Raw genomic sequence first — 23,075 nt, forward strand, 5'->3', positions numbered from 1 at the left:
ACCACTGGGCTCAGTGGATCTTAAATGGCTAACAGCTAAGACTGTTTTCCTTCTGGCCATTGCTTCGGCCAGACGTGTTTCTGAGTTAGGGGCTCTTTCTTGTAGACCCCCTTTCTTGGTTTTTTATGGGAACAGGGCAGTGCTCCGCACTCGGCCCGAGTTTCTTCCCAAAGTTGTTTCCCAGTTTCATGTTAACGAGGAAATAGTTGTTCCGGCCTTTAACTCACCGGGTCTTTCCGTGGGTGAGGCCTCTTTGGATGTTGTGCGGGCCTTAAGGACTTATGTTGACCGCACTTCTTCGTTTAGGAAGTCGGACGCTTTGTTTGTCCTCTATGGCTTCCGTAAAAAGGGTTGGCCTGCTTCAAAGCAAACTTTGGCAGCCTGGATCCGTATGGCTATTTCTGAAGCTTATCTTCATGAAGGCCTACCGGTCCCTCCTTCTCTGAAGGCTCATTCCACTAGGTCTGTGGGTCCTTCGTGGGCAGCTCGACGTGGTGCCTCGGCAATTCAGATCTGCAAGGCTGCTACGTGGTCCTCTGTCCATACCTTCGTGAGGTATTACAGGTTTGACACCTTCGCCTCTCCGGATGCTTCCTTCGGGCGGCGGATTCTCCTTTCTGCACAGGAGCGTCCCCACCCTTAAAGGATACTGCTTTGGGACATCCCCAAGGTATCCTGTGGATACCCTATGGACCCTGAAGTAGAAAATATGAGATATGGTAAGAACTTACCCTTGTTATCTCTATTTCTACGAAGTCCATAGGGTTCCAAAGGACTCCCGCCCTGTCGCACCTGTGCTGCAGATGGGCTTTGCTCTGGTCACCGGTTTTCCGTCTCCCTCTGGTGAGAATGTGATTCTTGTATGTGTCCAGATCTTTTTTCTCTCTCTTCCTTCTCCTCCTCCGGCCTATGGCTTGATAACTAACTGAGGTGCCTTGGCTCGGGGGCGGGGTATAGGAGGGGGACCCTAGTGCATCCTGGGAGGCTGAAAAGCTTAACTCTATGGTGCCCAGCGACTGACGTCACACCTATACCCAAGGTATCCTGTGGAACCCTATGGACTTCGTAGAAATAGAGATAACAAGGGTAAGTTCTTACCATATCTCATATTTTCGATGGTGTATACGTTTCCTGCCCTTGTTCCCTGTAGCCCAACACTCCTAAACATGTAGCCTGCACATATCAGTTAGATATGTGCAGGCTGCTTGTGTGTATTTTTTATTTTTCTTTAAAGTGTAATAATTAGAAAAAACAGTGTAGTATTCCCCTCAAAAATCATAACCACCCCCAGGCTTTGTGAGCCAGTCCTAGTTCTAAAACTATGGGGGACAAAATGCGTAGGGGTTCCCCCGTATTTTATGAACCAGCACTGGGCTCTGTGAGACGGTTTTGGTTTTAAAAATATGGGGGAAAAATGGCATGGGGTTCAAACTAGTCAGAGTGTAATGCTACAGCAGGGGGACCCTTTCACCGGGTCTCCTGGCCAAAGCATTTCACCTGTGTTTTGTAGAGAGTTTAAAGATCTTACCCGAGTTTGCCTTTAGTAAATTTGCAAGTTGTAAAAAATAGACACACACACACCCGTGATTGACATCTTGACCCGACACGATTCTTAGTAAATTAATGGCTGGCACATGGTTCCAAAAATTGGCTTGGATGAGTGCAATTAACTGAATTAAAATGACTCTAAGGCAATATGCTTGTGTTATGCAGATTGGGTTAGTTGGGTGTTATTGTAGTAGGCCTACAATGTTTTTTACTTTGTATTTTTATTTTGTATTTATAGGATTGCCAAGCTGTTAGAACGTTAGATTCACTTGTGAATACATCTAGTCTGATAATGAGAAAATGCTTTCCCAAGAACCGCCTTCCATTACCTACCATCAAAAGTGCTTTTCATTTTCAACTGCCTGTTGAACCTACAAGTGGGCCTGTGGCTCAGATTTTCAGCATTCCCCCTGAAGGTAAATGGCATGGACTCTTTTTCCATTCACTAGCATATAATGTACTTGCTGGGAAAGCTTTCATAGGGTATACAGTTTGGCTTTTTACTGGTGACCTAACAGTGCATATGATGATGCATGTTGACATTGCCTTTTTACAGTATTTAAACCCTAAAGCTAACAATGACATGTACTGTCTACATTATGGGGCAGATTCAATTAGCTGCAGGGCCTACCATGCGACTTCAGCTCTTCCCTGAGTTATTCAATTACTGCCATTACCCCACACGGTAAGCCCCAGTGAATGCACTTATCGCAGACATTTCCTCACATTCTTAGGAGCTGTGAGGAGACATCCGCATTAACTGCACCCTCTGGTACTTACCATGCGGAGTAACTCCATAGCTTCGGGCCCTTAACCCGGAATCTATGGGTTAACGCACATACAAATGGGCTTGTAATTGAATAGCTTGGGGCGTCAAAAGCCTGACGCTACAAGCACCTGTGGTGTAAACCCCATGGTTAATTAAATCTGCCCCAAGACAATGTCGTCATTCTGAATGTTGATATAATGACTACAAGCCTTTGATAACTGGTATGTGTCTTTCTAATTCAAGCTTTGGGAGACAGACACAATGAGGGCAAACAATCCTCTGTAGTATGTAATCCACATGAAGCCAGCAAAACAATTTGCCCCAGCACACTGCAATAAGTCAGTAAAGAGGCCAGCCTTCTATATATTGATAAAATGACACCTTTTACAGACATTTGTAAATTTATGATAAGGCCCATATAGTGGTCTTAACGCTAGACAATAAGAGCCCTTATATTAGTCATACATTCATTTAGTTTTTAATATGAAAGCTAACTTACCCCCAAACTCTTCAGTATGGCACTACAAGGACCTGCAAGTTGCTCAATCAACTTACACGCTTAAATAGGTGCTTGCAAAAGAGAGCATTTCCTCCTGCACACTGTAATAAGCCAGTATAAAGGTCAGCATTCAATATGTACATAAAATCCAGATTCACCAGTAGTGACAATCATAACCACCATTGTTAACCCATAAACAATACCAATCATTCCTGACAACAATAGCAGCCAGGTACAGTAAGTACATTATTTATGGAAGTGAGGAGAGGTTTTAAAATTAGAACCATAGTTTATCTCTTTCACATTTGTTTTTAAGGTACCTGGATAGTCCCAGAAACATATTCTGAGTATAATCAGTACCTTTAATTGTTCTTAATTTTCAATTTCATATGGATAATCATAAGTTGTGAAGAAAAACACAGAAAATCACTTTAAGTGAGAATCTGCAACAGACTCAAGTATTCCTGGTGTCCATTGTATTTTTTATGTATTGCAGATTTAAGAATGAATTGATCAATGAGAATGATGGTCCATCTGTAACCTCAGCAGCCTGCTGCATGGTCATATCTTGTTTCTTTGTCGTTGGAGGGTTATATGTTTTTCTTGTTGTCTGTATTGGCAATTAATGAGCTGGGGTGAACTTGGCTGACATACCAAGGGGCACTGCGGGGCTGCATTGACTTCCAAGTGGTATGGCAGGAACCCTGAAAGCATTATTACTTGGGCCTGTGTCTACATGATGTAACATAAGCTTTAGACGGTTTGGTATGTTTTGTCCACATTCATTATGTCGACATGAGAATGTTAACAAAACAGTGGGTCCCGGTGGTGCTGTGATCACTTATCTACATTCAGTATCGGTGATGCAGCTGTGTCTTCTAGGTCTGGCAGTGTCAGGTGATGCAAAGTTCTGGTACACTAAACATACACCTACCCTTAGCCTAACCCTAATGTCGGCATTCTGCAGAATGTCGGCATTTCACATTTCATAATTCTGTTGTCACCATTATGACTGTCGGCATGGTGACCGCATACTGCTTTAGGTACCACTGATGTCCAAACCTATCTAATGGTATTTTATGGTCAAGCAGGGGAACAGATGCTTTGCTAAAGTACAGTATATATAAACTTTATAATGATTCACAAAATGTCTAATACAGGGTTTCCCAAATCCAGTCCTCGAGACACACTAACAGTGCATGTTTTCCAGGTCTCCTTGCTGGAACACCGGTGTATTCATTACTGCCACATTTGAAAAGTTCCATAGGTGGTTCAGTTTATTTCACTTGTGCTTCTCTGGGAAGACGAGGAAACAATTACTATTGGGTTTCCCTGAGGACTGGATTTGGCAAACACCAGTCTAATAAATGACACTGATTGTATGTACAATGAACTTAAAAAGTAACCTAAGTGATTGATGGGAAACCCAACACTCCATCTTTTATGGAACTGGATATAATGTTTAGCCATCTAACAAAGAACTTTTCATGTAGTGGATGATGTCGTGGACGAGAGTGATGACAATGACGACACTGAGGCAGATGCAGAAGTGGAAGCTGAAAATGAAGATGATAATGAGCAAGTGTTTAAGGTAAGACATCATGGTTCTCTTTGTTGGCGTTGTATTTACATGAGATGCTGCCCCTGTACACAGTATTCTGCATTAGATTCTGCCCCTTGTCTGCGATGTGCTACTTTCATGCTGTGTCCTGCATGTAATTTACTACATTGGATTGCTGCACACAATACACAGCATTAATTACAGACCCTTGTTTGCTGATTGCTGCACTTGCATTATACTGTATTTAGATGTAGTCCTTTATCAGTAGTATACTTTATTCAGAGACTGTGCCTTGTGTGCAGTATACTACATTATATGGTTTCCCTTTATGCAGTAATTGGATACTGTCCCATGTTTGCAATATACTGTATGTTGAATGTTGTGCCTTGTATGTAGTGCACTCTATTAAATTATTTCCTTTGTCTGCATTGCACTGTATTACATGTTGTCTCATACAGATGTGTTCTTACACAAATTAGCTGCAGTCCTGCAAAATAGCCCCTCTCTGCGCTCCAGGTCCTGTGAGACTGCTAGCGCCGCGCATCTTTTTTGCATCTTCTCTTTTTTTTTTTTTTTTACGTAAATGCGACTTAGGGAGGAATTCAATTAGAGGCGAAATTGGCCAACCGATCTGCCTATTGTGCAGCCGATTTCGTCAATGCGCCGAAAAAACAGCCGATTTTCGCCTAAAAAGTAGAGAGAACTTTTTCCTGTCTAGGGCAGGTGAAAGGTTGTTTTTTTTTTTCATTTCTATTTTGGGGTAAAGATTTGAGAATTTCTTTCAGAACCCTTTGGACAGCCCCCCTAATGATACTTTAGCAAAAAAAATAATTTCAGATGTTGGTACTTTGGCGAAAAATTACAGCTAAAATTTCGGTAAAAAAATGTTTTTTTCCGCGAAAAATACGTTTAACATATTTAGGGGTATTCAATATGGGAGCGATAACATAGTTTTTGCGTTAATATCGCACTTTTGACGTCATCGCAGGTTTTAGTTTTACACCGTATTCAATTTCAAAGACTTATCGCAGGTTCGAAAAGTCTTTGATAAAAAACGGGGATAACTTTTCACCATTGAATAGGTGTCGAAAAAAAGTGCAGAATTGGGGTTTAGGGGTGCAGGCTTAAAAAAAATTGCCTGCACCCCTGGGAATGACATTTAAAAAAGAACTGTGTCAAAGTTTTAAAAAAAATAGGGACACCCCAAAAAATGAATTTAAAAATTGGGGTGAAAAAAAAAAAAATGGGAAAAAAATGTTTAAATATAGGGAAATAGGTTCAGGGCTATTCTGCAAGTATGCGGTAGATGTTTTCTAGAATAGATTTATAGCGGCAGGTGCACAAATGCAGAATTTTAAAAAACTTACTTTAGGGACTTAAAAATATGCTAGTACCCATTTTCATGTACCCCAAATTTGATGGGACCACTTAAAAAAACGAAAAAATAACCTAAGTGCTCTTCTGCATCACTTCTTCAATGTCGGGAAAAAACACCTGCTGCAGCTATTTAAATCCCTGACTTTCAATTAAAGGCTAAAACGGGGGTACCCATAGTGATCCCCCATGTTTTACAACTTTTTTTTAAGGAAAAATTCGTAACTTTACGCAAATCCAACTTCGGAGGCTCCCGTTTTCGTTAATTTTATATTGAATACGGGGCTAAGCAGGTGCGCGCCCGATACTTTAACGCAGGTAAAAACTCAGATATGAAACGTTAACTTCGACAGTGAAGTTGACGTTTCATATTGAATACCCCTCATTGTGTCAGGTATTTCTAAGGGCCGTAAGGATGCCATGTGTGGTGATGTGGAATGAAAATAGTAGCTAAATATTGATGAACCGGTGGGTCATTTAGAAAAATTCTGGTTTCATATCATGAGGTGGATTGGAAACATTTCTTAATCTGGGCTTTAATTTCTGAAGGAAAGGTATCAATGAAGCTTTCCTGTATTAAAAAATTAGGGAATGTAGTCGGCATTCCAGCACTGCAACTGTGATCCCGGCGGTGAGAATTAGGGTTAAGGGTAAGGCACTAGGCTAAGGGAGGGTTAGGGTAAGTCTGCGGGGGATGAGGGGTAGGGTTAGGCTGCAGGACAGGTGGGTTAAGGGAAGGATTTGACTACTTACCTGCATGCATTGGGATTTCCACCATTGGGATTCTGGTGCTGGGATTCTGACCACCTGCAATTTGTGTGCAGAGATCGTGTACCCACCCCCCAAAAAATAATTCAGTTTTGTGTAGAGAAGTCCAGTCCATTTTTTGGATGTAATAGCTCTTTTTTCAAATCATTTTAACATTGTGATTTCATATCTCAGAATGATGACATCGAGACTGATATTAGTAAGCTGAAACCTGCGCAAGAGTTGGGAAGGTCAATAGAAGATCTGAAAATGTATGAACGCTTTTTCCCAGAGCTTTCTGATGATTTCCAGGTACATAAAATTGTATGCGCATGTTAACCCATTATTATGCATAAGTCTTACATAAAATATATGTATGCCTTTAAAACCTAAACTAAGCACAGATTGGAGTTTTTGTAATCACCCTGTTCTTGCTGTCCTTTCCTGTTCTTGCTTTGATATTTATTGGCATGGCTCCTGTCTCCTCCTTCTTCATTGCACAGAATGCCATTCGTACTATGGAAGACCTGCCTACACAACAGAGTGAAGAAACTAAGGGGTACATGTATCTAGTGTGATGACTTTTTTTTTTTTTTTATAGTTTTCACTGAAAAAGGGTTTATTACCACTTCTGTAAAATGTATTAAAGGGCTGATTAAAAGGCATGAAGAAATCTGAGCTTTTTTCCCAGTGACGCCTTCGGATTGTATAAATCATGCAACTACCATAGCCGGAATGGGTATGATATACCGCCGGCCGCATGGCCGGCGGTTCGATTCCCGTCAGTGGCAGCCCGACAGGAGCAGAGTGTGACGCAGCGGAAGCCCGACAGCGCTGGAAATCCCGATCGTGGATAGGTAAGTATCCAGTAACCTAACCCTCCTTAGGGGTGCCTAACCCTAACTTCCCCCTCAAGTTCCTAACCCTAATCCCCACTCTTAAGTGCCTAACCCTAACCACCCCCTTCCCCGCTGCCTAAACCTAAGTCCCTCGGGGGGGTGCCTAATCCTAAGTCCCCCCCCGGGGGTGCCTAACCCTAAGCCTCCCTCCCCCTAGCCTAACCCTCCCGGGGGGGTGCCTAACCCTAAATCCCCCCCGGGAGCCCTAAACCTAACCCTCCCCCCCGCGGCTGTCCGCTCGCGGCGCCCGGCATCACTACAATTGTGATGCCGGTCTCCCGGCGTCGGGGAAATGTGGGCGTCTACATCTAGATGCCCGGCATTTCACCCTTGCCGGGATAAGACAGTCGGGAAGCCGGCTGCCGGTATATAGGCAGTAGGCTTCCCGATTGCTTCCCCCATAGCCAGATAGGTTGCAGAGGCATTATGGGGCACTTACTAAGTGACGAAAAGCTCCATGCAGAAAGGACTCCCTTGATATGTATTATTTACATTACACCTTGGGAACACCAACTTGAATTGATAGATGGAATTTACCCTCAAAGAAATTATAGGTTGGTTACAATATTATTCTTTATTTTTCTTGTCCTGTGCAAAATCATTTCACTTTTTCTTTTCGCACAACCTATGAAGGGGCCCCAACATTTGAAAGAGGGAACTTCACTCTTTCCACTTTTTAAAATGGATGCCCATTAATTATTAGTAGTCAGGTTAGAGGAGATCTTCCCATCTCTGGACTACATTATCTTTCTGTAGTGCAGGGGGGTAATGTCTGATGATCAGTGTGATCACCACACTAGTTTTTTATGTGGGCTCATTGTTTGAAAGAGGGACTCCCCTCTTTCAAATGTGGGTACCCCAATCTTTCCAGGTGGTTTGATTAGAGAGTTAGAGGGACTTAAAGTCCTTCCCCCCACCATTTGAATTCTTTTTTTCTTTTTCAAAAGTGACGTCGGCTTCGTCATACTGTGTATCTGGAGGACGAGCCCCATTTGTTATCCGCAGCAAAGGGGTTAAGAGCAAAGCAATAGAGTATATGTTCTGTATATAACAATGGCAAGTAAGGGAGAAATGGAAGGTTATCACACGGGGGGTACAGTGAGTTTATCAGACATTCTTATATCATTAAATATTTAGCAAATACAGAATTTAAGAAAAAATACAAAACATTGTGAATCAAAGGAGGAAAGAGGAAATTAAAGGAATTTGAAGTAGGCAGGGCAGGTGAGGAGGACAGGCTTCACAGGGTGTAAAGTATTTCCCAAGTAGATGTGGCTTTTCAGGTGTGTGAAATGTGTTTCTCTGAAGGATAGAAGCAGGGGGCAGTTATCCTAGTGGTCCCAGCTGGCCCATGTCTCCAAGCTTCGTCTCATTATCATGAAGCTTCTTCTCTGTCATTGGGCGTTACATTTTCTAAGTCTAATTTCTTTCACTTATTGAAAATTTTCTCTCAAGCTGATGGATATGTTTCAGTGTCAGTGTCTTTGTATAGTGACACTAGCAGCATTTAAGAGATGTGTAACAGCATATAGCTTGATTCATTCTCTATGCTCCTCAATGTAATTTTTCTAACATACACATTGGGCTTGGTTGCAAGTATTTTGTATATTAAAAACATATGGTGGTAGTTAATGGTAATACTTATGGTTACAGTCAATATAGACCAGGCAGTTTCCTGTTCAGCTATTCATAATCAATATGGTGTTTGAAAGCTAAAAGCAAACAGGGGAACATCTGTCTAACGGCTTCTCTATGGTTTGGAGAGATGGCGGCTTGATATGTCCTCTACATTTTGTTGGCCTCTTGAGTTTGTCTAAAGTTGCTGTATCCTTGTGACCTTCACGGGGTACAGTACCGGTGTACTGAGAGAGTCTGTGTTTGCCAGGCTTCTTAGAATAGCTAACCCTACTTTATAATATGGGAGAGAGGGAAGCCACCTTTTATAGGGAATTCCATATTGACATTGACAGAGGTATTCAACATTCGGTCCTTCAGCTGCTGTGGAACTACACATCCCAGTATGCTCGGTTTTGGTATTAGGGCATGCTAATTACCCTTGGTGTATAGTGTATGTCCCCTATTTATAGATCTGAAGATATATCTACTATTAATTCAGACTGTGGAGCCAGAAAGTTCCTCTGATGAGCACAAAGGATAGTACCAGCTTGCAGTTAGATTTTAGCCTAACAGCCAGATAAGCAGAGACCTTAAGCATAATATATTTTCTTTGGCTTTCTGTACTTTTCTGTTGATATTTATTTATATAGTACAGGACTACAAATAGGGCTGTGAAAGAGGGTCAGCCACCCAGGGCTCTAGTCTAAAGGGGATACAGGGAATTAAAATTTTCCATCTTACCCCAGATGACAATATTTTTAGTTACAGCTCTGATAAAGTACCAGTATACATTAACAAGAAAACAAATATCCGCAAGGAGACAAATAAGTAAGCGCTTGCAATCTATAGGAACATACTTAAAAGTACTTAGATTCATTTTGGGGGCTTCTTCTTTTTTGTCCATAAATTCCTCATGGTTGTAGTAGCCTATTGTTCTTCTAAATTATACCGCAGTTACTTGTTAAATATTGAAAATGAATGCATTTTATTTCTTTACTATAATTTTTTTAAGGCATACGTCTGTGTTTTTTTAGGCAGAATTCTATACTGCCAATTATAATAAGTTTAACAGTAAGACTTTTCTCTCATGTTTGAACTTTCATTTTGTTGTTCCATTTCATATGGATTACATATAAATTAAGTCCATGATAAGAGTTTCATCATTTTATAAAAACATTGTGTTTCCACTTTCATCTTTAACAAAGGACTTTGACCTGGTCTCGAATGAACAAATGACTGGAGCAAACCAAGGTGGGCCCATCATTGTCCCAACTGCAGGAGAAGAGCCTCCTTATAAACCAAGGCATATTATTAAAGAGCTTTCAAGGAAAAGCAGTAGTATTTCTTTAGAAGATGAATGCAACAAAAGACCAACATTTTTAAATGTGCCAAAGAAAGACAATAAGAGAGACTACAATAGCTCCTTTCCACAGACTCAGGGTGATACTGAAAGGTCCTCGTGCTTTTACTTGAACAATGATGTTGTAAGAGATCTTGACAGACTGTCTCTACAGAAGTCTTCAGCCAACAACCATTGCAAAAATGGATGTGTATCCACTAAAGACAAGTCCAATGTTTTATCTCATTCCTGCAGTATGCCTGCACAGAATTTGTCATGTGGTAACAAGTTGTTTGAAAAGCATTCTGTGAATCTAGGACCTTTATGCTGTTCTGGAGTCTTGCCTGATGAGGATGAAGATGCAAGCCCTTTAGGTGGACACTCATTGTATGACATGCTAGATGCAGAAAGCTTATCACCTCTTCATGATCCAGAGCTGTACATTGAAATTGTGAAAAATACCAAATCGGTTCCAGAATACTCAGACGTGGCGTATCCAGACTACTTTGGCCATGTCCCACCATTTTTCAAAGAGCCTATATTAGAAAGACCCTATGGTGTGCAAAGGTGAGTTAATAGTTATGTTTTTGCAAAGTGCTGTTTAAATTACAGTTTGACAGTAAAACTACCTAGCAAATCTGCTCTGTTGACTAATTGTAGACACTTTTATCAAGATACCAATAACATAAGACCATTCAGTAAACTATAGTTCACTCTGTACAGTAAGATGTAAAGGTGACATTTTACAGTTGCACCAGCTATCTTGGTTTTATTTTTCTTTATTTGTGTTTTAAAAAAAGTTTCTTCAGATAGTCAGCACAGACTTTTTGAGCACTGAGGAACACTGGACCATGTGGTATAAACCTTTAAGGAATCTATATTTGAACCTCTATATACCCCTGCCTATACCTTCTAATATCCTACCTATAAACCTCTAAGGATGACGCTATTTTGCGTATACAGTCATACAGTAAATAAAGACTTCAGACCTAGAATCTGTGGTTCCAAAGCACAAAGTATTATTCAAGTAACAGTACAGTCAGTTACACGCTATTGATCCATACACAATTCGGCGCAAAGGAATTATACAGACCCAAGTACAGTATACATACGCAGCGCTCTCTGGTCCAGATGTTAGGCATCAGCAAGAAACCCCTCGTCAGTCAGCATTCAGCAAGAAGACTAAGACCCAGTGTTGGAGCACACATATTTATACCCCCCAGAAATAGACAACACAATAGAGGATTTTGTTGCTGATGCCATTGGTCCTCAAAGGGGATGCATCTGTTACAGAGCATTTAACAGGCTGATTCAAATAGACAACCCAGCCTCCAACAACTGAGGGTCTCTGGTTTCCCGCCCCATGCAACATCCTAACGGTTGTTCATATAATATACATTTTGTTGCTTGAAGTCTCTGCGGTCCATAAGTTGAGAATACGATCTCCACACCGATAATACCGGAATTCTGTTGAAAGAGTACGCATCAGTACAAAACCAAATACTTTATTTCACAGCATTTATACTAAATGAACGAACTTAAATCTTATCCCTTACAGCTTATGAAACCTTGTATGTGGATATGTAATGTGTGAGTATGCGGGGTTTGATATAAAGACGCTAGTTAACTTGGAGCAGATGCGTGCGCATAAAGCTAATGAACAGCGTTTTCATGTAGAATCTTATGCTTTCGCTAATATGCGATTAGTTACCAGCGCAATTGTGCGTATTAATGTGTGTATGAGAAAAGGTGCACTTAAATCTCACTTAAACTAAGTGAACACCTAGCAGTGTGGAATGCTGAGCCTTATAGTTCCACACGCCCCCCTCAGCAGCCCCCACCCTTCCCAGGCTCAAAAGTAAAGTCCTTTGTTCTCCCAGGCTCTTGTGTAAATGCAAATTAGCACAGCTACAAGACCCAAAACCTAAGATAACACTCTTGGCTTTGAAGGTATTTTATTGCAGGAAGCCTGCTAATGTAAGGTGTGTATTCGAGCAGGGCCACCTGGAGTGAGAGCAGACGTTATATCCAGGGAGCTTGTCTACACAGGCTAGTTGTCACATTTCCATTTGCTCTGTTTAGCTAATGCAATATATCCTTTAGGGGAATTATAATAATATACACTTTATCCAGAGCACCCAAACTACGTAAAGTCATGAAATGGGCTTTTGGTGAATCGCCGTAACTTATGGCGATGGTCTCAGATGCAATCGCATGATGCTAATAGTAATATCGCCACATGTACTAAAGTGTGAGTTTATCTAAAATGGGGCTTAGGCGGCCATTCGCAAAATGGCGTCTTGCGGCCAGTCGCAAGATGGTGTCGCTACGATTCAATTTTAAACTGATCTTGTCTCAGCCAATAATCCAGCTTCGACACCTTCTTTAAACTTTGACACTAAAATATTCAATGTTTTGTGCTCCTGCCTCTCTTATAGCCTCGTCCTGCAAGGAACACAGTTAATTTTGTTATCATGTCTCACAAGACTTAACCAGAGGGAAATGAAATAACATCACCTCTGAAAAAATATTTAACTTTGGTAAACTATTAACAGAAGAAGTAGAGCATAAATGAGTGGGAGCGCAATGTCTCCCAATGGTTTAATGTAAGTATACTAATCCTGTTTTCTCTTTCATCCACTTGGGGGACACTGAACAATGGTGCAATCTCAAACCTGCCCCTTCAGGTGTGTACGCTCACAATTTTCCAAAAAATATCTGTTTATCATGACAACTTTGGCTGATGTCACCAGGATATTTTGTTCTGAGGAGCATATGATTCTGCTGGTTTTCTACATTCAAAGGAAGTTTTTTTGTATATCTCTGGTGGTTGATGTTTACCTCCATGGTGGTGGTGGTTGACTGAATCCTAATGAGGTTTCCCCACCACAATAGTTGTACCGAACATTCTACTGCAGGGACATTTCTAATTCTAGGACATTGAAAGGAAACTTGGTTCCCCCCAAACAAGAATTGACCATTAAACCAGCAATGAATTGTGACAGCCCCCCAACACCGGAGAATTTTATATCTGTTGTCACAATTCCAATGCCAAAAGAACAGTTCCTGTTGAGTTTATGATCTTTCAGCCACCAGATGAGAACAGTCATATTCTGGGAGATAATCTGATGTGTTGTCTGGTCACATTGTGGTGTCACTTGTCATATATCACTTTATTTGCAACCCCCTGAAATGGAATCATGCAAACTGCACAGCTTTGAATGTTAAAACCAACTTCCCAAGGACTTTCATACAGAAATGAACAAACATCTGGCTGAGCGTCAATAGACACCCCAGAAGTCAGTGTAACAAGTCCATGACAAAAACAACCTCTGCTGTTGAGTGTCAAATAATAGACCCAGAAAGACAAGCCTTGGGATAGGGGCCAGATGTGATTTCCAGTCTTAATAATTCAAATGTGGGACTCCAGTGTTTGTGTCATCTTTCAATATTGCACCTGAAGCAATCATCCATGCAGATGGCAATCACATCCCCAAACCTTACGAGTTCATCCATGACGGTCCTAATTTTCTTGCACATCCATGTATTTGATAACAGAGATGTTACCCATAGCAACCAATCAGATTCTAGCTATTATCTTTTAGAAGGTGCTAGATAAATGTTAAGTAGAGTCTGATTCATTGCTATGGGCAACATCTCCACTTCTAAAAACATTCACTTTGGTAAATATACCACCAGAAGTGGAAGTGGTGGGACAAAACTGCAAGGTAATGGTCATTTTCCCAGATTGGAACATGCAATTAAACATCCTTTAAATCCATGGATATTATGAATTCATTCTGTTCCATGTCTTTGATAACTGATCCCATTTTGAACCTGTCCATCCGAACACTGTTGTTGAGGGTCGTTATAGTCAATATGGGCTGAAACTGGTTGGAATACTGCCATTGTGATGGTCACCGCTGCAATGAGTAACGCAAGAATGTCTTCTAACAGGACCTGACCTTTTACTTGGTAGACAATAAGGCCAATACTTAAAAACATCTTGCTGTTGGTCTGAGGAGATGATATAACACTGATTTTGAAACACTGATTCCAGTAGAGTAGCAGACAAGTTCTCACCACAGCTGCTACTTTGTGGGCAGATTGCCTGTCATGCAGACTCTTTAACAGGGGGACTCATCTGTAACGTGAACCAAGCTTGTTTTTCTCTTCACACTCCTTCACATGGATGAATGAACTGTCTTCTCAACAATTTACACTTTCCTTTATCGCCACTTTTGACAGAGTTACTGGCTGGAAGGTACTCTTCTTGCTCTTGCATTCCTTATCTTTTCCAACTCCATGCCTAATAAGATTGGCCGTGCCTCTTAAACTTTGATCCAGAAGGTTTGGCGAGCTAATATTAGATGAGCCTCCAGAGCCGTCAAGCCCAGATATTCAGATTCCTCGCCGGATGTGTTCGACCAAGGTCTCAATTCAGAACTAGGCATCCTTGATCATATAGGTCTCCGTAAAGAACCGCTCTATAGGGCCATCGCTTTTAAAATGGGATAAGGGGACTGTAATGTGTAACCTTAAACTTCCATTCAGTCCTTGCCTCACAAAGCATATTTTCTAATTGTGGAGAAGAATGAAGGAAAGCTGCTACTTCTTCTACCTCTTAATCCATTCACTGCTAAGAATGAGTGGGATTCGACCTATCATCATCACACTAAATAGTCCTTCCTGGCGGGCCAGGTCCTGCCTGACTCTGCTTGCGCTGAGCGGCTTTTTCGATATGCGACATTTGTATTTCTATGTGCGATTGAATCTGTATACAAAGTGCTTTGATGCAGCAGCTGCGGCTTTTTTCGACACCAAAGTCCGTTGTGCTTCGTATACAGAATCAGTAGCACACATTTAAGTGTCTCATATCAAATTAACCAGCGCAGTCTCGTGAAGCAGGTTGTCACATCCGTTTGTGACTAAGACGAATTTTTGGGTGAAAAAGGCCCTCTGCACAAACTCTGTCAGATGGGACCTCGCGTATCACTAGTGCCAGTCGTCTCGTGCTGCATGGCAAATTGAGGCTAGGTGTATGAGGACACATCTGTAAGTACTGCAAGGGGGAGATACCTCCCTCAAATTCCCTCCCTTATAATTGCTGTCACAGACCCAGAGGAGGTGAGGATTGATTACATCATCACTGTGGAAACTTGATGACTACGTTAAGCCCTGCCCTTTTCTGACAAATTCAGCATACATTTTCAGAAAATAAAGGAAAAAAGCATTAACAGTGCTCAATCTCTGTCATCCTGACACCCACAAACTCAGGGGTAACCTCATTTGAAAGAGGGCAGTTCCCCTCTTTCGAATGATGTGACACCTGAGAAGTTATTGTCTAGTGATCACAATATCCACCTGCATTACATCAATACTAGTAGATCAGGCGGATGATGGAGGTATAGAGATGGTTGGCTTTGTTTACAACCAGGGGACTCTCAACATGAGATCCAAAATAGTCTCTGCTGTTCGTTTAATCCAGTCCGGTTCTGACAGGCCAGTGGCACATATTGCTGATGTGTGCGACTTTCAACCTCACAAGCTGAGAATAAGGCGTCTAAGGAGTTAAAGTGAAAAGAAAAAATACACTAATATCCCTTTTACACCGGAGCTAAAACCCGGTTTATTTCAGGGTTAACCCGGGTAGCTCCTTGGTGTTAAATGGGTGAGGGTTGGATCGCTGGGTCGAGTGACCCAGCAATGCAACACAGGTAAATAGCAGGGTTTAACACGGGCATAGCCCGTGAAACCCTGCTGTGTACACGGCGCACTCCGGGTCTTGATGACATGCAGTGCGCCGCAAGCCGGCCAATTGGTCCGGCTTCAGCGGCGCTTGGAGATGATGTCATCTCCAAGCGTCCACTATCACGCCGGAAAAGCCGGGTCTATGCAGACCCGACTGCGGTGTGAGCGGCGCCGACTCGGGAATATCCCGAGTCGGCGCCAGCTAAATTCCGGGTCTGTTCCAGATTGGAACCCTGTTCCAACTCCGGGTCAGACCCGGAATTTTGTTGGAAAAGGGGTATTAATTACTATTCAATTCCACCTAATTCCTAAAAATGATGTCCTGCAGTTGGGGAAACTCAGGAAGGGAGCAGGAGCATGCTGATAAGGTATCTGTTTTTAGTTGCACTTCAGCTCCTATAATGAAGCCTGCCAGGGAGGAGGTGCAATACTGCCTTAAGGTCTGCACCACACCGCCAAGTCCAAGTCTTCAATTGACCACCACCTAATTGAGGGCGGCTACTTTCTGTCCGATGTGCCTAGAGTAGGGCCACTTTTGCAAAGGTTGCCTCCATCTGACTCTGTTTTGTGCAGGCCCTATACCCTCCCAAGGGTTGACCATGCCTTGAATTACATACTCCTTTCGTGGCCCCAGGTCAGATGAGTAACTTACTGGCTCCTCTCCTGGAATGCATCATAGCACTCCTGCTCCGACTCAGTGTTGCAGTGGCAGAGCTGATCATCCCGGATGAAAAAATCTCATGTAACTGAGGGCCAGTGGAAAGTGGCACAGAGAGTGGTGCATCCTCAAGCCACTCTGGTTCTTATCCGAGAAAGACTAGGGCAAAACGACTGTAGTATTAAGGTAATTTACAGCAACAAGCTGCAAAGGCAACACTGGAAAAACAATGTGCTCTCGGTTTTAGCATACACAACAAATATCCCGCTTATCCTTAGCACTGAACAAGTTCAAATAATTAAAACACATTCTTATAGTTCCCCCACTGCTATTTCCAGTTAGTTTGTGCCGGGACAGGAGGCAACAGCGTCATGACATCATTGCGTGATGTTTTATTGTGTGTTGTGGGCTCGGACACTGCAATACAGAAAAATGTGCAGAAGCCGGCATGGGGAGGGCACTAAAACTGCTTATTTCCACCATCATGGTACTCCACCCTCACTGAAAAGGGAGAGTTCCCTCTTTTATACAATGTGGTCCCCTTGGTCAGTGTGATCTCCAGACAATAATACTATGGAAATTATTAAGAAGTTTGTCTGTCTGTTATTACCTAGTCTAGTTTTATCAATGTTTTGTTCCCAATTGTAAAGTGCAATGAAATATGCTGGCGCCATATAAGTAAATGTTAATAAGTAATAAAATAATTTTTCCTGTTCTGACGTCTGAAAACTCAGGGGCACCCCCATTTGCCTAAGTAGCTGTTGCCCCCCCAATTAGTAGCTGTTGTCTGGTGATCACTAGACAATATCACCCTATGCTATAGTAATGGCAATTGTTGAGGTGAGAGTGTGGGGTGGGGTATTTCACGGGACCCCTTATTTGAAAGTGGATAGTCCTCTCTTTCACATGATGTGTCTCTTCCTAGTTAACTAGTAGAGTTCAGAGATGGGGTTTTTATAATGTTTTGCAGTACATTGTCTCATTTTCAAAATGGTATGCATTGTTAGACTACCATTATTACTCAGTATTTGATGCATTTCATTGAAGACCCTGCAAACTACAAAAAGTTCAGATTTTATTATGGAAACTGATTTGCATATTTTCTTTTGGTTCATATTCATGTCATTTCAGTTGCAAATAAAGGAAAAAAAATAAGTCCGTTTTTTTTAATATTTTTTGGTAGATTTTTTTGTTATATTCTATTTTTTGTATAAGCAAACTAATGGCATTTTCTGAAAATTCAAATCTTTTGAATAAACAATGTGTAATTTCACAGAAAATAGAGCATACTTGCCAACTCTCCTTCATTGTCAGGGAGACTCCCTGAAATAGTATCAATCTCCCTGAAGAGTCTAGCAATCTCCCTCATTTCATCCTTACCCCCATTATGAAGCTGTTATATTAAAAAACAGAGATATATACATTCAAATGGGATCATTAGTGTCATTTCCTTGCATTGGTTATTATAAGGCACAATGATCCCTATGAATTTCTGAAAAGTATTAGTGTGTTTTCATCAACAAACAGATCTTACTAACTGCTTTTGGGCTGGTTTACATTTGGATGTAAGTCAGGTTTAAGACACGCCTCTCAGATTTATCAGTACACGCCCACTGTAAGACGCGCTCATAGGTGTGCCTTTCACAATCTCCCTGAAATGCTTTTTCAAAAGTAGGCAAGTATGACATAGAGGTGACCTGACATTTGAGTAGCATCATATAATTCTACAGGACAACATAGTTCTGTGGCAAAAGACAGTCGCAGCTGCAGTAGTGTCCACCCATGAATCAGGCCCAAAATGTTCTGGTTTGCTTAGTGCAGACACTAACTTGCTGTTTCCTCCTTCTAACTCACATTACTGCTATGAATCTAGTGTGCGGTCTTTCTGGGCATCTCACCACTTTCTTCATTTCCACAGGACAAAAATTTCTCAAGATGTTGAAAGAATGATTCATCCCAATGATATAATAGATCGGGTGATATATGATCTTGATGATCCCAGGTAAGTCAGTTTTTTTTTTTTAATTATTATTATTTTAATGTTTCTAGTTTTTGTTATGCTTTTTTTGGAATGTTCTAACATACAGTATATTTAACTTTGATTGCCTACATCAAATAAGGATATTAAATTCTACCTTTCAATAACAAAAAAGGAAACTTTAAGCTTAATCAGCTGTATAGTTGTCAGTTACATAACCTGATCTTTTTTGATCAGCCATTTTAATTAAAAGACTTTAGAGGGTTCGTACATCACGCAGCATTTATCTTTGCTGGTTGAGAATAATGATCGTTGTCTTTATGATCACTTTTACATCAGTCTGTGCTGTGGGAATAAAAGTTACTAGCAGTAAAATGAAAGAAGATATTGAGGAATTAAGGTCTTTCCTTGTTTTTAATGCATTCCAGCTGCTCCATACCAGACGAGAGTGATGTTCTCAAGTTCAACTCTACGTTTGAGTCTGGAAACCTGCGGAAAGTCATTCAGATTAGAAAGTAAGTCAGCTATTTAGTCCTCCCATTTCGGGAAGTCCATTCCAAATGTCCTGTTGAAAACTCCACGTTTTTTTTTCCCCCCCAGAAATGAATACGATCTCATTTTAAACTCTGATATAAACAGCAATCATTACCATCAGTGGTTTTACTTTGAAGTGAGTAGAATGAAGACCAACACTGCATATCGATTCAACATCATCAATTGTGAGAAGTCCAACAGTCAGTTCAATTATGGTAAGGTCAGTGGTGAGATTTATATAATGCTAGCAAATGGGAATTTTCCACTGAGTTCTTATGTTAGCATCTCATGACATGTCCACTTTTAGTCATATTGTATATTCCCACCATGGGTATTGTAGTTTCTCAAGCCGGAAATTATAAGATGTATTTCTTAACTGCTCATAATATTAGATGTAGAAAGTATTTTTTTTTCTTAGTTTATGTATTACAAATGAATGCGTGCTTTGTCTTACCTGGCTGGTAATGTGATTGTAGACTAAGGGGTCTATGTACTAAGCCGTGGATGGAGATAAAGTACCAACCAATCGGCTCCTAACTGTCATTTTTCAACAGCCTGTAAAGTGACAGGAGCTGATTGTTTGGTACTTTATCTCCATCCACTTTATCTCTCTCCAAGGCTTGGTGAATAGACCCCCTGACTTTGAAGGATTATTTACTAATTACTTGTTAGGCGGTACAATTATGTTTTAGCACAGCAGCCATTAGCTTTCATTATGCGTCTTGTGCAATACAAATAAAACTTATTGTCGATATGGGTTTCTGCACATTTTGCACCTTACAGTAGTTGTAATAAGCATTCCTCATTGTGTTTGTATATATGTTTAAAGGAAATTAGTCACACTGTACTTGTCTAAGTATTTGGTGGACATTGTCTTATTAATTCTCAAATGGCTGTAAACAGAGAACATTACCTCCAAATCTACTACAGCTCCTTTATGTCATGATGTAGCCACTTTTATATACATACTTACTTCCCTAAATTCCTATTTTGGAGACATGACTTGGTTGCGTCATACTTTGCAGCCCTTTAAGTAGAATATCCTCCGTGACTTTTTTTAGTGGACCACAAAGTGACAACATTCAGCCATTGCTACAGGGATAACTGAATCCTTCTGAACTGTTCTTAAAATATAATAGACAATACGTATAAAATGTATGTAGATATTGTTCATTAATTATTTTGTTATTATATACAAGCCAAGGTCTGTCCCCCTCACATGTCTGATTTCATTGTACAGTTCTGGTTTCTAGAGGTGATGATAGATAGACATGGACTGTCATGAGGGGGCATGGTATTATGGGTAAGGGATGTGACTGACGTATCTGGGTGGATAAAGGGTGTCTTATTTTGTTGTGTTTTTATAAACTGGAGCTTTGAGAGGTCCATGTTTTACTTTGTTAATACTGACTTTTTTTTATTTAGTAACCTAAAATTAATCTGGAATGTACGTGGTTTGTGTACTAGGTATGCAGCCACTTATGTATTCTGTACAGGAAGCATTGGTTTCCCGGCCTTGGTGGAAACGTGTTGGGACAGATATATGTTATTACAAGTAAGTGTATAACTCCAGTGTGGGTATGTGAATAATATTCATCTCTATGTAACTCAGTGGTGCTGGTCATTTATAAGTGTTTTGTAAATTTTAATATGTGTATATATAGCATAGGGATCAGTGTATAGGATTCATAGGTATTCCAATTGGAAAGTTCTGGAGAGGACCATATGAGAAAGTGAGAGCCTGTGATGAAGAACAAACCCAAAGTAGATTTTCCACAATTTGTTAGGTAGAAGCCTGCGGAGTCCCCATCTGATATTTCGTACAGTTCTGTATGAACATTGGGACTGCCATCTTGTTTCTAGAGCGGTGGAGCCAGCAAGTGTTCAAAAGTAAGAAACATATCAAAAATTGCATTCAATTCATGGTCGTGACTCCCACTGGACTACTTCACTAGTGGGACTCCATAATGACAGAAGCTCCCCTTTGGGTGGTGGTCATGTTTCCTTTACATCCAAAATTTGATAGGTAAAGTTGCAGTAGTTAGGTCTGCACCTAAGTAATCATGTAAAATATTTAATAATTTAGTCCAGAACATATGTCAATAGTTTATACACTAGTGGATTTCAAGTCATACAAACAGATTGTTGTAATCTTCTGAACTAACTTTCACTTTTCTGCTGTGCAGGATTTCGAGTTTTTAAATAGCTGAAACAAAACGTAACAGACCTGTGCTTGATTTAACAGGATAAAATGCGGGGTATCGTTCTTAGATGAGGGCGTGACTTGCATGTATTTTTGGTGGTGGGAATGCAAGCTGCTGAATTGCTTTTCTCAAGCCAGAGTATGGGAAATTCTGTAGGCATATTTGGCTGTTGTGCACACTGTTCCAGTATTATTACAAACTGGCTATTAATTCACTTATAAAGCACTAACATAGTACATTGGGAAGATCATAATACAAATAACATGCAAAGACCTGAAACAGAAGGTAAACATGGACTTATTTCATGTTATCACACCAGTTACTGAATCCTAGAGTTCACTTTACAATAAATATTTAATGTTGTATCATTTTGATCAATAAATGAATAAAAATGTAGATATATGTTAATTGACTTATCTGGTTCTCTCTATTTTTGATACAATTTGCTTTGATATACCTACAGAAGACATAATTTTGCTTTTGTGCGTTCTAGAAACCATTTCTCCAGAAGTTCTAAAGCGACTGGTGGTCAGAAGGGAAAGTCTTACTACACCTTGACATTTACTGTCATGTTTTCACACAAAGACGATGTCTGCTACTTTGCTTATCACTATCCCTATACATATTCCACTTTAAAGGTAAGAATCTCAAGATACATATTACAAAATTGGGTAAGTTGATATAAAGCCAATGAAAACTATATGTTGTTTGTATGTGTATGTGTGTATGTATGTATGTATGTGTATATATATATATATATCTATAGAGAGAGAGAGATTGATTGAGAGAGAGAGATTGATTATGCTTTTTAAGCATCTGAGGTTGGGCCATTAAGAGGTTGCATGGAGTAGAAAGGGGCATGTTGGTTAAAAAAAAAAATTCTAAATGATACTGCAGCTTTAAGGGGTAATTTCATAACTGCAGTCATAATAAGGAGCGTAGGGGTGATAATGTTGTGTATTGTATTTTGTCTTCCCAAAGATGCATCTTCAGAAACTGGAGTCTCTGCACAATCCCCAACAGATCTATTACCGCCATGATGTATTATGTGACACTCTGGGTGGAAATGGGTGCCCAGTGGTCACCATAACTGCTATGCCAGAGTCCAACTACTATGAGCATGTCTATCAGTTTCGTGAGTAGAAATTTTCCTTCCAAATAATTTTACCTTTGTTCCACAGTCACTCAGGAGATCAGCTCTCAGTTATATAGAACGAAGTCTACAGATTGGTTTAGTTATTGATTGGTACCATTTCAGAAAACATGATTTTATTCTAATTACAATGTATTATATCCCTTCCAGAGTATTTTTATTGTAGTAATATCACATTTATTAGATTAAACACTAGAATGCATTCATGCTGAAGTTTAAGGTACATTGAAAATAGAGGAATTTAGTTAAGTCTTTGAGTTGATTGCAGATTGATAGGGTCATTGGCATATGTAAACCCCTCTGCTGCCTATTTGTGCCAGGCGCATCCTTACCACAATGCACATAGAGGCACAGCTCCTGTGTCCCCCGCATATAAAAATATGCGTGTCCCAATAAAACGGTAGTAAACTAGTAATGCAGGTTTATGAGGATGAAAATAAGAAA

General features: G+C 40.5%; 1 protein-coding gene across 5 annotated transcripts in view; it reads left to right on the plus strand.

Annotated features, from left to right (window-relative positions):
• The window catches only part of AGTPBP1 (ATP/GTP binding carboxypeptidase 1), a 198,390-nt gene that overhangs the window by 115,852 nt on the left and 59,463 nt on the right, over positions 1-23,075 (plus strand). For all 5 annotated transcript variants that reach the window (XM_088470094.1, XM_088470093.1, XM_088470092.1 and 2 more), the window contains 10 exons: positions 1,787-1,964; positions 4,310-4,407; positions 6,694-6,810; positions 10,220-10,920; positions 18,681-18,764; positions 19,169-19,255; positions 19,341-19,489; positions 20,742-20,829; positions 21,972-22,116; positions 22,460-22,613. In XM_088470094.1, coding sequence (XP_088326220.1) covers positions 1,787-1,964; positions 4,310-4,407; positions 6,694-6,810; positions 10,220-10,920; positions 18,681-18,764; positions 19,169-19,255; positions 19,341-19,489; positions 20,742-20,829; positions 21,972-22,116; positions 22,460-22,613 — 1,801 coding nt within the window. The remainder of the gene's footprint in view (positions 1-1,786; positions 1,965-4,309; positions 4,408-6,693; positions 6,811-10,219; positions 10,921-18,680; positions 18,765-19,168; positions 19,256-19,340; positions 19,490-20,741; positions 20,830-21,971; positions 22,117-22,459; positions 22,614-23,075) is intronic.

This window comes from Taudactylus pleione, unplaced genomic scaffold, assembly GCF_031769625.1.
Source record: "Taudactylus pleione unplaced genomic scaffold, aTauple2 ptg000095l, whole genome shotgun sequence".
NCBI lineage: Eukaryota > Metazoa > Chordata > Amphibia > Anura > Myobatrachidae > Taudactylus > Taudactylus pleione.